Source organism: Mus musculus, chromosome 10 (assembly GCF_000001635.26).
Source record: "Mus musculus strain C57BL/6J chromosome 10, GRCm38.p6 C57BL/6J".
NCBI lineage: Eukaryota > Metazoa > Chordata > Mammalia > Rodentia > Muridae > Mus > Mus musculus.
This window is the reverse complement of record NC_000076.6, coordinates 110,999,977-111,015,568: the sequence shown is the minus strand read 5'-3', so window position 1 is coordinate 111,015,568 and position 15,592 is coordinate 110,999,977. Positions and strand designations below refer to the sequence as shown.

Below are 15,592 nucleotides of genomic sequence, written 5' to 3'. Positions count from 1 at the left end.
CAACAAAGGCAAGGCTAGACAAGCAGGATTGCACTGAGATAAAAGCCATTGACTCAGAGAAGAAGTCAGTCAACAAAGCAGAGAAACCAACCCGCAGAAACGGGAGAAAACATTGCAAGTCAGACGGAGCAGACGTCCAAAACAGGCAGTGGACTCCTCCTGCAACCCAGACTAGCCAGTGAAACTGGACCAAGGAAGAAACATTTCTCTAAAGATATGCAAACGGCCAACGGTTCTATGAAAGACGCCCCAAACTGCTAATTTTTTAGGAATATTCAGATGAGAACTACACACGTGTTAGTGTGGACGCTATCGGACATCAGAAAGCAGCTGGGGCAGTAGCACTCTGTAAACCCAGAACTTGGGAGGTGGACAGAGACGATCATGGGTTTAAGTTATCCTCAGTTTCACCCGGAGTTTGAGGACACCCTTGGCTACATTAGACTCTGTCTCAAAAACAAACAAACAAACAAACAAACAAACAAAAACCCAACTGTAAGTGGGTGAAGTCATTGATCAGTGTGGATACTTAAAACACTCAAAACAACCACATGACCCAATTACTCTATCCAAAGCCTGCACTCAGAAAGCTTTCTATCCTACTCAGGCATCTGCGCATCCATGTTTATTGCTACTCGCAACAGCGAGGGAATGGCGACAGCTTAGATACTACACAAAACAGAGGAATGGATGATGAAAACACAGTATTTAGACACAAATGTAGCCATCGAGAGAATCGAAGTTATGAGATTTGCAGGAATGACGGACGGAACTTGAAAGCATTTTATTAAGGTAATCTAGGATCAGAAAGACGAGTAACACACGTTCTTCACCATGTGTGGATCCTGTAACGGCTTCTCATTGTTAAATACGAATGCGTGGGAGGGAATGTGGCCGGAGGCCAGGAAACTAGAAAGGGAAAGGAGGCTTTCGGGGAGGGACGGGAGAAAGCAACGGGGCACACGGGGTATGAAAATGGAAGGAGCCGAAGGGTTCATCAGAGAGGAAGGAACAAGCGGAAGGGGAACAGGAAGAACGTGGGAGGGAAACACTAGAAGAAAACCTGCTACTGTGTAAATAAAATAAATAAATAAATAAACCCACTAAAAACTGTAAAAAAAAAATAACCAACCCACCAGACACAGAGACTGAAAAAAGGAACAGGTGTTTGCAAGGATTTGGAGAAATGAGAGCCCTTGTTTGTCAAGTTGATTACATCTGGAATTAGCAAAAGTCCAAGCAGCTGGGCACACGTAGGAAGGATTTTTTTTTTAATCATTTGATGTGGGAAGACCCTACTTTTAATCTGGATCTTTGGAGGTGGGAAGATCCACCTTTAATGTGGGTCACACCTTTCTGCGAGCAGCTTAGAAGACATGGAAGAAGGAAGCTTGCTCTCTTTGTCTGCTTGTCCTTGCTCTTGTTGGCAAGTCCATTCCTTCACTGGCATTACAGCCTACTTCTGTGGAATTCTGGTGCATATTGAAGACCAGCTGAAGCATCCAGCCTCGTAGACTGAACAACTAGTAGATTCTGGGAACTTCCATTGGGAGACAGTCATTGTTGGACCAGCTGGGCCACAGCCTGCAAGCCATTCTAACAAATGCCCTTTATGTGTGTGTTTGTTCTGTTTTCCATATTAACGGCACCATTTTGCATTTAAACCAACATGGTTCACAGTAGCCAAGATATGACGAGCATGTAAACAGATAATGCAAATATACCGATTGCTATCACATATGACATAGATGAACCTTGGGTTTACACTGTGTTAAGTCAAATAAGCCAGTCATAGAGCAGGAATGCTGCATGCTTCTGCTTATATGAGGCACATGGAGACAAACTGATAGAAGCACAGCGGGTTGTTGGCAGGAGCTGTTGTACATTGTGTATACATTGTATTAGCTGCCGGATGAGATCAAGGGATCCCTTGCACAACATTATACCTATAGCTAACAGTGCTGTGCTATGCAGTTAACAGTTCAGCTCTCATGTTAAATGCTCTTACTGTGATAAAAAAAAAAAAAAAAAAAAAAAAAAAAAAAAAAAAAAAAAAAAAAAAAAAACCAAACCACTGAATAGGGGGCTAGAGAGATGGTTCAATGGTTAAGAACATTTGCTGCTCCTGCAGAGGACTGGAGTCTGCCTCCTAGAACCAACATCCAGCAAACCATCTGTAATTCCAGCTCCAGGGACTCCAACGCCTCTGGCTCTTGTGGACAACTACACTTGCGTGCACATATCCACAGGCAGGCACACATACCTACATTTTTTTTTCAAATAACCTAATACACCAAATATTTCTTCACAGATAGTTATAACAGAAGAAATATGGATGGCGTTGAAGGAGCCAACCAGGAAGTTCAGGTGGATCCTGACGTGGTTCTGTTACAGCCTGGTTCTGTGCCTTTCAGTGGGTTTCTAAGTCCCCCATCATTTGCCTATTGTGAGATGGTAAAACTGGAGTAGTACTAGACAGTGGCTAATGTGTTTAGCTTGCACTGTCTCTCAGGTTCCCTCTGAAGCCATGTCTACACCACCACAGCCCGTGCCTTCCAGGGTTCCTCAGTCTAAATTCACTTCGCTGTTCTTTCCTTAACAAATCAATGGCTCTCTTTGAACTTTGTCCCTTTTATTTTTTATCTATGAATGCCATTCATGGGATCAGTACACTTACCTGCCGTACTGACAGTCTCTTGAAAACATTATCAGATTTAGGCTGTGTAGATAAGAACCCTGAGGCTCACAAGGCAGAGTCTGGATAAAGCCAACTGCTTCATTTTGGTCCGCACTAAACCTAGCTCAGTTTGACATGACATGCTTTCTCAAGACCCACTGCTCTGTTTCAGTCTTTTGTTCTGAGGCAGTCAGGCAACAAGGTCCAGGCTGGCTTGTAAACGCCACCTCTTGAGTGTGCCCCTGTTGATGAAAATGAAAATGGACACATTTGCTCTGGGAGTGCCAGTTGTTCCTTCAGTAATTATTTATTTCAGCTGTACTGCAATGAGGACAGAAGACATGGGTTTTTCATTCTCTGCATTGCTTCCCTTTCAGCCACTTTTAATAGTAATGCTTTCCTCTAGAAGCTGTAGGCTTCTCAGAAGCTACAAACACAAATGGCTCCAATAGTCAGTCAGATAAAGACAATGAGTAAGAAGTCTATGTCCAGTGGTGGCTGAGCAAGAAGGCTCAGGTGCCCCAGGTTTTCCAGATAGGCACCTAGACTTTCTTCCCTTCCTTCCTCCCTCCCTCTTTCTTTCTTTTTCTTTCTTTCTTTCTTTCTTTCTTTCTTTCTTTCTTTCTTTCTTTCTTTCTTTCTTCCTTCCTTCCTTTCTTTCTTTCCTTCCTTCCTTCCCTCTCTCTCTCTTTCCTTCCTTCTCTCTCTTTCTTTCCTTCCTTCTCTCTCTCTTTCTTTCTTTCTTCAGACGAGGAAGGATTAATTTCGGTCTATGGTTTTGGAGGTTTCAGTTATCTTTGTCTTCATTGATTCTTGGCCTGAGTGAAGCCAAGCATCGTGGTAGTGGGAGCATCATGGAAAAAGCAGGTTGACTCATAGTGGACAGAAAGAAGAAAGAGCCAACGACAAAACAAAACCAACAACAAAATCCCTACATTAAAAAAAAAAAAAGAAATATCTTGATTTACTTAATTTTGTTATCTAGTTAACCTACAGCTTTTTAAATTACCAAACCACCACGTGGGCTAAACAGTAGATTTTGCTGACTCAATTAATTTGGACCGTTCTTTCAAAGCCCTCTGTGAACCCAGGCTTCTCAGGTTGAACACCTCTTTTATGAAGATGTCCACCATACACCTGCACTCCATGGGCACTCATACAAATTATTTTGTTTTTGTTCCCCATACCTAGTTCTGTCGTTCATTTCATGTTGGTTTGAATGCCACACCCTCTCAACTGTTTCTTTACTCTTTTTTTTTCCCCTAGATTTGGGTAAATGCAAAAGCCTAAGGGTAAGGAGATCGAGCCTGTAATATTACAGGAAAAAAAAAAAAGAGTCTGTTCATGCTGACACGTGACTGAAGAAAATTTCGGTGCTGTGAACGAAAAACTAGGAATTCTGTTTAGAATTGCATGGTTTCTGGTTTCTGCCAGGACAAAAAAAGAAAGAAAGAAAAAAAAAAAAAGAAGAAAAGAAAATCGGTCCGTGCCGGAAGGAAAAGCCCTGCTGAGAGGATACACACAGAGACAGGCAGCGCCAAAGAGACCGCTTCTTTCCCCCCACCAGAAGCAGCTATAAAATAGCATATTCATCCTTTTTCTGAGTGATTACTGCCCGTTTACCGACGAATACTAGGTCTACTTTGCCGTTTTCATTTGTTACTGGGAGAGCACAGTATTGAACGGACCTAGCCTCGTGATCTCGTCCAATGCCTTGTTACTCCTGGTTTTTCCTCACCTCCTCAGAATCGATTATGTCCAATCCAGAACCGATCTCAGCTCTCCCCAGACCCTCCTCAGATTCTTTTGGCGGGAATATAAACCTTACAAAGGGGTTTCCTCTTCCATGCCCCATCCTTTTTTCCTCTGACGTGCCTTCCTCCCGATCTACCAGTAAATCTGGCTTTGTCCGACTGCAGGTTTTTTCCCCTCTGGTGATCTTTGGCTGATTTGGCTTTGACAGGGGACTGGTTAGTATCAGAATCTCTAATCAGATCGCTCTTTGCTAAATGTTCCCTGGCGCTGTAGAGATTTACAATCCCTAGTAGCCCAAACCAGAAACAAATCCTTTCTGCAATTGTTCCATCAGCCCCCTCCCAACCCCAATATCCTCTTAAAGCCGGCTTTAATCATTTTTATCTGGGTCACACTCTAGAGCTTTCATTTTAAAAAGGTTTCACTTTTGAATCCCCGGGTCCCTATTAAAATGCAGCAGATGGGAAAGTGTGGGGCTTTGACCTTGTCAAAAGCAAGGATTTTAAAAAAAAATGCCCTAGCTCAATCGCAAAGAGGGCATCACACAACAAAAGCTTTTTCAAGGAAGCCAATTTTTTTTTTTTTTTTTTTTGTCCTTGCTTCTCCCGGTGTCCCCGAGGCACAGGTGCGGAGGCGAGGAGAACGCATCCTTGCTCTCCCAGGGTCACACCCTAAGCCCTTCCAGCCCTTGGAAGGCTCGGGACCCTGCCCTGCGCGGCTCTGGATCTCCGTCTTGTGTCGCGCGCGGCCTTTCCCGGGTGGCCGGAGCCGAGGAGCAGCAGCAGCAGCAGCAGCAGCATCGGCCTCCGACCGGGACCCGCCCCCGGGCCGCGGCGCCCACGCCCAACGCGGTCCGCTGCCCCGGCGCAGTGCAGCAGAGAGCACACTCCAGCCCCGGGCCGGGTCGGGCCGGGCCGGCGCACGCGCATCGGGACCCGCGCCCTCCGCGGCGGGAGGGGCTGAGGGGGCGTCCCGGGGGCTCGGAGGGAAGAGGAGGTGGCGGCGGTGGCGGTGGCGCCGCGTCGCCCTCATCCGGGCTCGCGCTCGCCCTCGCGCTCGCCCTCCGCCTTGCCGAGCCCCGCGAGGCTGAAACGCTTTCTCCCAGCATGCAGCGGGAGGAGGGATTTAACACCAAGATGGCGGACGGCCCGGATGAGTACGAGACCGAAACGGGCTGCGTGCCCCTTCTCCACCCGGAGGTGAGGGACGGCGCCGAGCGCCTTCCCGGGACCCTGCGGTCCCGCGGCCTCGCTCCCTCAGCCTCGCCCGGGGCGGCGGCCGAGGCGTCCGGCGCGGTGACCTGTGGCGGGACCCCGGGGGAGGCTGAAGAAAGCGAGTCCAGGCCCGAGCGCGGCGGCGAGCGAGCGGATAACGGGGGAGGAGATAGCGGGGCGGGCCCGGCCGGGGCGGGCTCTGGGACGCCGTCCCTGGCGGTGCCTGGAGGACAGAGGTGGGGATGGCGATGGTCCTGTGGTGTCGCCGCGCTGCCTGCGGGTGCAGGGGCGACGGGGGCCTGCTGACACTTTGGAACCTCGGCCGGAGCCCCTGGTCTCGCTCCAAGCCTCCCCAGGCAGGGGAGGCAGCCGATCTGCTGTTTGGTTTTAACTCTCTCCTCGTCCCCTCTTTCTCGGTGGCGGATGACACGACCCTTCCCATCAGTTCACTCGTTCCCCGGGGATCGTAGTTTTCCTGGGCAAAGTGATGTCCTTCCAGATTATGCCATAGCAACCAGCTCGCCGCTGGGGACAGCGAATTTCGGGGTGTGTTTGCCCTTAGGCTATTAAAAAGAAAAGAAAAGAAAACAACAAAAAAACAAAAAGAGAGAGGGTCTGAACTTTGGCGAATAAACGCACGCACCCATTAGCTTGTCACAAAGTAGCGCTGTTTGGGGACTGTCAGGGAGGGTAGACAGCGCAACACGTTTCCCACCGTTTTTTCTTTTGTATCTCCTGGACGGGAACAGTTTTCTCTGCCGGAGCCGTCAGGTTCTGCCCGTTGTTTACCTCCCAGTTTGTAGCTGAGTTTGTGTTTAGTAAAGGCCTGGAAGCAATTCTTTGTGTATCCAGGTTTGTTGATTATTATTATTATTATTATTATTATTATTATTATTATCATCGGTGCACGGTGAGATGCGGGGAGGGCAGGAAAGTGTAGCGCAGCTTCCTGCAGAACTCAGGTCGTGTTTTGAGGTTGAGAATGGTGTCCAGATCCGTGGTGTTCGAATAAACGTGGTTACTTTGCATTCGATTGATTTTATTTCTTCCTGGCTTTTGTGTCTTGTTTTTTTTTTTTTAATTGTAAATACAAAGGACCACTTTCGTATTAATACCCTATTATCTCTTAACTTGATCATACACACACACACACACACACACACACACACACACACACATACACACACACACACAAACTGAGACAGTTTCTTAGAAATATATGCTGAGACAAGTCTCATTAGAAAAGACTGTTTTGGGTTTCTGACACAGCTATGCAGTAAGAAGAAACTTTCTGAAAAATTAAAGTGGCAATAAACTTAGAAAGATTTCTTTTGGTTTACACAAGGTCCTAAAATATGTCCAGAAAGTTTTCAGATGTTGTGTTGTATTTGGGGTTAAGGAATATTTCTGCTCATCGGTTCCTGTGGGTATATTTCAAGCACTTAAAAGTGTCTTATGTATTTTAATGTACTGTGGCACTCAGTGGATGTTTGGAGGTAGAGAGAGACGGATTAGGAGCTCAAAGCTATCTTTGAGAGTATAATGTGTTGGAAGCCAGCTTGTGGCTCAGTGAGACCAAACTATACACACACACACACACACACACACACACAAAAAAACAAAAACAAAAACAAAAACCTTTCCTCTTTGTAAAAATGTATGTTGTTTGTTACCCTAAACATAATTTTGCAGGGTGTGGTCATTCACACCCAGTACTTGGGAGTCAGGAATGTCTCTGAGTTTGAAGTCAGACTAATCCACATAGCAAGTTCCAGGCCAGCCAGGGCTGCATAGGGGCACTGTGTCTCAAAACAGTTGTTGTTTTTCTTAACCTACTAGTAAATCTAGAGATTGCTTGGTATATAGAGAGCTTGAACTTAAGGTGTCACCAGTCTGTTATTTAACAGATGGAATCTTACTAGAAAATCAACTTCCCTATTGCTCAGAGGTGAAATTGGTAAGATAGAGACTTCTTTTGCCAAGTAAGCACTAGGTCTAGTAAGTGTAAGTCTGGAACGTTGGGGACCGACTGAAATAGTCCTCATTTTCTGTGGTTAGTTAATTGCTCCTGCGGTAGACCTGATGCACTCCTTACAGTGTGCTAGGAGCAGAACGGGGCATGCTGTTTGTCTAGAGTGTGTGAAGTTGGGATGATGATGATGGTAATGATGCTGCTTAACTAATGGCCCATTAAGGAGATAATGGAGAGCCCAGGCTTTTGTGTCACACTGACTGGGTTACCTTTCTGTCACGGCTTCTGTTTTATTTATCTCCATCCCTTCCTGCTCTTCTTCTTTCTCTCCCAGGCGTGGTGCCTTGTAGCCTTCAACTCCCTCTGTATCTGAGAATGACCTTGAATTTCTAGTTCTCTTACCTTGGATCAGCTATGTGCCACAACACCCAGTTTACGCAGTGCTGGGGTTTGAACCCAGAGCTTTGTGCATACTAGGCAAGCCCCTGTTACCAGCACCTCATCCCTAGTCCTGGATTCTAATTTGGAATCCTCAATAATTAAATGATAGAAAGTAAAAACTTCTTAAAGCTTTTTTCCTATTTGTTCATCAGAAACTATCGATGTTTCCAGACTTTGTTTAACCGTACGGGAATATATGTCAAAATTCATCAATGAACACACTTTAGGGGCTCTGGTAAGGGCATCTTTCCACGCTTACTATCAGAAGAAGTGTTGCTTTCTTTTTGAGTAATTTAGAAATTTATATGTATTGAAGTTTTTTTTTTTTTTTGGCAGGGCGGGTGAGACAGGGTATCTCTGTGTAGTCCTAGCTGTCAGAGAACTCATTTTGTAGACCAGACTGGCCTTGAACTCACAAAGATCTGCCTGCCTCTGCCTCCCAAGTCCTGGAATTAAAGGAGTATACCACCACCACCACCCAATTTACGTGTTTTTTTAATTTATTGGATTTACATTTTGTAGAAAAGTTTCGTTTTACTTTTTTCTTTGGATTTAATACTGTCACAAAAAATATTTTCTAAGTATTTGTTAGACGGATAAATAATTTGTAGGATAAGAGAGTTTAGCTGCTAGCAAACATGCAAATACACCTGTAATAAACATGCCTGAGGAGATGAAACAAAAGCTAGGGAGAGCTACACAGCAAGACTGTGTCCCTCCAGGTTAGATAGGTGTCTAGATAGGTGGTTAGAATCAGATATTGCTAATTCATTGATTTGTGTGCAAACTGCCCATCACTAAACCCTTTTAAGACAGATATGCAGTTACTGGGCAATGAAACATTTTTAGAGGTATTTTTGGTAAGAAAAATCTTACTTTTTAAATGAAGTGCCATTTATTTAGTTAGTCATATAAATACTTGTTTTTTGGATTTGGACCAGGTGTGGTACTAAATTCAGAACTCTGTGTGTGTGTGTGTGTGTGTGTGTGTGTGTGTGTGTGTGTAAGGTCAAGGAGAAGCACTATTCTTTTTAAATGTGGGTTTTGCTGTTTACTGTCATCGAAGTCAAGTTTTATTTTCCTCAATTGTAAAGTTGGGTTGCAATTTACTTACCTTGTAGAGTTGTTGTGAGTGTTCGTGTTAGATAAGCTATAAGCTACTGTTTGAAAGTCAGCTGGCACATTGGGACTGACAAGCCCGTGGCCTATCGCGTAGAGAATGCTGAAAGGGAAGTTGATATACCGTTACTCTGTTGAAATAGGTGCTAATTCATTTTATCACAGAGGAAGGGTTAAAGGCTATTTGAAAATAGATAAACTGGCGTGGGGGGATTAGGGTGCTGGTCCTGGCTCTGTAACCCTGAGTTAGCAGAAGCTTAGCTACTTTTAGTTTCTTTGCTTTTTAGACAAAGAGGCTAGATTAGATGGTCTCCAAGATTTCTTTGAACTCTGATGTTCTGATTGAAGTTGTGATTTGTTTTTTTGGGGGGTGGGTGGGTAGGATAATCAACTTGAACATTTAACTGCTATGCACACAGTAATATTTCACACTATCTGAGTAACTTGACGGAGCCCAACCACATCAGTGCTGCACGGAGCAGTAGCCTGCTCGCCATGTCAGGTTCCCAGCACTCAGAATAACCCGTTAGTAGACTGGGAGGAGGGATACAGACCATATGTTGGTTTGCAGTCCAGCAGCCTCTTGTTTTACAGTAGCCAGGCTTCAGCAGATCATCAGCACTTTAGTAGAAGGAAATCACAAACCCTTCTGCCAGGGCATCCGTCGTTGGAGCTCCATGTGTCAGGAATCTGACATCACTGGACTGGATTGCCTGCATTTCCTGGGCTCCTGCTTTTCTCTCCACTTCTTCCCTCATTTTCAAAACGTGGTGCTGCATCTTCCCGCTTCCACCATCCCCGACCACCGTATGTGTGTGTGCATGCATACCTGTTTGTGTCTTTTAATTGGTGTCGCTTTATTTTATATTCGTCTTTATCCATTTTCTTTTCTCATGCTTTGGCTCTGTTGAATGGTGAAGTAAAGTGTAACTGTACCTGCCGTCTCAAAGCCTTTCTTCCTAAAGTCTCCTTTTTCAGGCTCTATCAGTGATGCATTTTGTTTCTGTGTATAAACTAATGTCTGCAGACAGGTTTTTCTTCTGTTAGATCACTGGACGCTCTGTCATCAGGCTTTTGTTTGCAGACATTAGATAGTATGCCTCAGGGTGCCTTTTTTCTTTTTAGGATTTTTTTTTAATTGGGCGTGGTAGTACACACCTTTAAATCCAGCACTCGAAAGTATAGGCAGGTGATCTCTTGAGTTTGAGGCTGCCTGGTCTACAGAGTTCCAGAGCAACCAGAGTTATGAAGACAGATCCTGTTTAAAAAAAAAAAAAGACTTATTTTTATTGTTTGTTTGTGTCAGTGTGTGTGCATGCTTAAGGAGGCCAGATGAGAGGAACAGAGCCCCTCTCGCTGGGCACTTATGAACTTAGAACTGATCATGGGGCCTCTGGAAGATCAGCAAGTATTCTCAACTGAGCTAGTTTTCCAGCCTCTTTTTTTTTTTAATTGAAGCAAATATGCTATAAATTATAATTGTAATTTAGATTTTAAAGACATAATAACTACATTAATATAAAATGAAAATAAGGTTGGTGACTTTATGAAGTATAATAAATCCAAAGTTGAAAAAAATAGTAGAACCAAATTTTTTACTTTGAGGGGGAAAATGTCATTTTTCTGTCCTGTATTTTTTTCCAATCTTAATGTCATTTTTTGTTAAGATAGGGTCTCATGTAGCCCGGGCTGGCGTCTAGTTCCCTGTATAGTGTTGGATGGCCTTGAGTTGTGGATTCCTCTGCCCCTCCCTCCAAAAGTACCTGGGTTATAGGTCCAGGGTGTGGTTTATTTAAATTGTCATGTTGACACAGGTAGAGTTCCCCTAAAGGGAGTCTCCCTGAGGAACTGTCCAGTTCAGGTTGGCTTTGCAGGGTTGTCTTGACTGTGTTAATTGATTAGGAAGACGCAGCCTGGAAGTGGGTCCTGGGCCTATGAAGTAAGCCGAGCAGTAGGCAGGTAGCACATGCATCCATTCTCTGCTCTGACTGCGCATGTCACCGGTGGCTTCAAGTTCCCCATTTCTTGACTTCCCTGTTACAGCTGACTGTAGCCTGGAATCACAAGCTATAATAAACCCCTCTCTCCCCTAAGATGTCTTTTTGTCGGGGCATTCTATCAAAGCAACAGAAATGAAACTAGAACACCCAAATCCTCGTCATAACAATTTGTGGGAATTATCTGAAAAGTATTAAGAGTGAACTTGAGTATGTAGATAGAAACCGTAGGTGTGAGCAATGAATGATCTTAGGGTGCTGTATTCAGATCTCAGTTCTGCTAATCACTAGATGTGTGACCTGGGCAGACTTCTCAACTCTTGTGTTCTAAGCCAACACCAAGTTATAATAGTATGAGATTATTGTAATAACTAAGCAAGCTAATTCATGCAAAGTTCTGTGTCTAGCCATTGATAAAGTAGATCTTAGCTATTGTAATAATAGACATCTCAAATTGAGCAACAGTTTGTTTGTGTGTGTGTGTGTGTGTGTGTGTGTGTTAGCTTAGAGATCACAGACTGAATGACCGCAGTAAATAATACTGGTTGTCTGGAGGATAGGTGAGGACTTCCATGATAAGCTCGTTTGCTTTAGTTTATGGACTTAAGCAGTGTTTGTAGAACATCTGAGTATGACTTTGTGACAGACTTGAAACCAGAGTGATGAAGTGTATGAAGTAACACTTTGTGAAACAGAAGACTGTAAGTTTTGAGATATTTCAGGATGAATGAAGATGAGTGAGATTGTGTGTTTGTGTGTGTGTGTTAAAAGAATGGATTGTAGGCTGTTAGAATTTATTGAGGGTGCTGTGGTGGGACAGTTAAGGCTGAGCAGGTAAAGGCACATACTCTGAGTTCTCCAGGGACCCACGTGGTGGAAGGAGAGAGCTAACTCCTGAAATTTTCCTGCAGCAGAGGGCTGTGGCACCCCCACATTCCCCCCACAAAATACTGAATTAATGTAACAAAAAATTTAAAGATATATTAAATGTAGTGTGCTTTACACAGAGCTCCAAATGATCTATCTCCATGTCAGTCACAAAGGTGTTTTAATGTTAAGATGAGTAAGTTCTCTTTAAAAGCACCATACCATTATATTACTATTAAATGTTGCAGGTGGAAAGTTTTAAGGGTAAATAAATCAAGTATCTTAATTTTGAGTTGTGAAGGTCATGTTTCAGGATGATATATTTATAATATATGAGTAAGAATTCCCACTCAGTGGCTTATTTATCCGGTTCTAGGACAATAGCTTCTTTTACAGTTTCACTAAAAAAGACGTACTAGTGACTCAGTTGGACAAAGTACAGTGACCCTCAGCCTTCTGAGACAGGAAATAAATACCTGCAAGCAAGGCAGTGCCTTGGACTGCAAGGGTTAAACTGTAAATTTCTTGTCTATGTGGAAGAATTGCCACACCAGTTGCCTAAATTAGTACCACCAAAAATTAAAAATTAAGAAAAAAGGAAAAAAAGAAACCTTTCCTCTTACACGCGTTCACGCGACCGGCCAGGAAGAACGCAGCAAACCAGAATCTTCTGCGGCAAAACTTTATTGCTTACATCTTCAGGAGCAAGAGTGCAAGAGAGAGAAAAAGAATGGCAAAACCCCGTCCCTTTTAAGGAGAATTATCCTCCGCCTAGGATGTATTACTCCCTGATTGGCTGCAGCCCATCGGCCCAGTTGTCATCACGAGAAAGGCAGAACACATGGCGGGAAAACTGCCCCTGCACGTGTGCAGATTATGTTTACTACTTAGAACACAGCTGTCAGCGCCATCTTGTAATGGCAAATGTGAGGGCGGCTCCTCACAGATCCCCCTTTTCTTTTAATAAGAGCAATAGGCCACCCATATTAATGAGAGTGGAGATAGAGGTCAAATCCCCAGTGTGCAGGTAAAGGAGCCATGTACAGGATTAGCTCTTAGGCTCACAGGCTTTTACCCAGAGCAACCCTGACCTGCTCCCGTGTCGTTTTTCCTGGGGGAAGGGAACTAGGACACTGAACCTTCATGAAAGATGACATGTCTCCCTAGAATAGGCTCATATATGCCGCAGAGCCCTTCTACTGCAGTGCTTAGCCGTGCAACTCTCTCGGGCTGCTGAAGCACACTCACTCTATCCCGTGCAATGAGACTAGCCTCGTGGGATGCAAGAGCTGAATGGCCAGCGACCTATTGCTTAAGCATAGATAACCATATATCAGGGGAAGCACCATGTTCTAGAACTGCAAGTGCCTGGGCAATAACCACCTTGTCTCTCCTAGTTTGGGCCTTAAGCTTACAGACCAACCAAAGAAGCAACACTAATCCACAGCAAAGTATATCTCCAAATAATATCAATCCCACCCATTCTTTAAAGAAGGAAAATGCTGAGGAGATCCAATTGAGTAATCCTTTGGTCAGGGACAGGTCCAAGTGCGTGGAGTTGACCTGAAGTCTCAATTCCCGAAGGGTCTCAATTCCTGAAGGGTCTGTTCAAATTCAGCCGTCCAATTCTGTAACATATACTGAGAAAGACTTTTTAACAAATTAGCTGCCCTAGTAAATTTCTCATACTGAATGGAAGTAACGCACAATCCCGGAAACTTTTGTTCACATCCCAGCTGAGCTATTTGCCATAATACATCTAGTTGTTCCTGGACAAGATCTATGAGTTGATTCATTTCTGCCCATGGAGCATTTTTGGAATTGGAGGATGGTGGCCGCTAAGCCTGCATTGGTGAGAGGTCCCCCGAGCTCCCGACAAACCCTGAGCCAGTCTTGTAAACCTTTGTTCTTTCTTGGGGCTATGGCCGCTCTGCATTCTTGCGTGGCTTGCTCATAAATAAGCTATTCTACCAGAGGTGCGGCTTGCTCCAAATCTCCAAAAATACGCTCTGCTGCCTCTGTCATTCTGGCCACAAAATCTGAGAATGACTCCTGAGGTCCCTGGACGATCTTTGTTAGTTGTCCAGTGGCTTCACCTGCTCGGGAGAGCGCCTTCCAGGCCCTAATAGCCTTTTCATCTGATTCAGAACTATTAAGAACTGGCTCCTTGAGCTCACCTAGTGATGAGTATAGGCTCCTTCTCCTAGAGACCTCCGCTGATTGATCTTTTTTCTTTTCTTTTTTCTTTTCCTTCCTTCTAATCTCTCCCCAGGTATTCTTACCTGACCTAAACTTTTCCTCGGGTTCAAGACCCTTGGAAAGGCCTGTATACTTAGTTTGTGTACCATATTTCCTCTTTGCTCCTACTCTCTCTCCCCGCTTTACTTCTGATAGATTGCCCTGAATTTCATCCAGAATTTTCAGCCCTGCCTTAACCACTTGATAACATGTGAAAAGGAACAAAAAGGCTCCTAACACTAGAGAAAGTTCAAGGCCAAACATACCTTGTAAAGCTATTTCCCACTTTACTTCTGATAGACTGTCTTGAATTTCGTTAGAAAGTTCAAGACCAGACTTACCTTGTAAAGCTATACTTACGGGTACCCTGTTCCCCAGCTGAAGAGTTCTGAATTCACGCAGTTGAATCCTTCTCAACAGTCTGTTTTACGGGAACACTTCATTACCACCATTCCCCAGCTGAAGAGTTCTGAATTCACGCAGTTGAATCCTTCTCAACAGTCTGTGTTGCGGGAACACTTCATTACCACCATTCCCCAGCTGAAGAGTTCTGAATTCACGCAGTTGAATCCTTCTCAACAGTCTGTTTTACCGGAACCTTTATGACCGTGACCCGCAGTTCTGGTTCCGGAATGAGGGATCTTCCTTGCGCCGGTGATGGTTAACTCCCGTCCCGAGTTTTCTTGTCCCGGGTTTTTTCGTCCCGGGTTCTTTCTTCCCGGGTTTTCTCGTCCCAGGTCTTCTCGTCCCGTCCCGAGTTTTCTTGTCCCGGGTTTTTTTTTTTTTTTTTTTTTTTTTTTTGTCCCGGGTTCTTTCTTCCCGGGTTTTCGGCACCAACTCTTACACGCGTTCTCACGACCGGCCAGGAAGAACACAGCAAACCAGAATCTTCTGCGGCAAAACTTTATTGCTTACATCTTCAGGAGCAAGAGTGCAAGAGAGCAAGAGCTCTATTGCTTACATCTTTAGGAGCCAGAGCGCAAGAGCTTTATTGCTTACATCTTTAGGAGCAAGAAGCAAGAGCCAGAGCAAGAGAGAGCAAGAAAGCAAGAAAAAGAACAAGAAAGCAAGAGAAGAGAGAGAAAAAGAATGGCAAAACCCCGTCCCTTTTAAGGAGAATTATCCTCCGCCTAGGACGTATTACTCCCTGATTGGCTGCAGCCCATCAGCCCAGTTGTCATCACGAGAAAGGCAGAACACATGGTGGGAAAACTGCCCCTGCACGTGTGCAGATTATGTTCACTACTTAGAACACAGCTGTCAGCGCCATCTTGTAATGGCAAATGTGAGGGTGGCTCCTCACACTTTCCAA

General features: G+C 44.6%; 1 protein-coding gene across 4 annotated transcripts in view; it reads left to right on the top strand.

Moving 5' to 3' along the window:
- The first annotated feature begins 5,502 nt into the window (after positions 1 to 5,502).
- The window catches only part of Zdhhc17 (zinc finger, DHHC domain containing 17), a 68,288-nt gene continuing 58,198 nt past the window's right edge, over positions 5,503 to 15,592 (top strand). For 2 of the 4 annotated variants that reach the window (NM_001359624.1, NM_172554.2), the window contains exon 1: positions 5,503 to 5,631. Coding sequence is in view for 2 of the 4 variants with exons in the window: in NM_172554.2 (NP_766142.2) it covers positions 5,539 to 5,631 (93 nt within the window). In the remaining 2 variants the exon portion in view is untranslated. The remainder of the gene's footprint in view (positions 5,632 to 15,592) is intronic. The other 2 variants (XM_030245125.1, NM_001359622.1) reach the window with 2 other exon arrangements.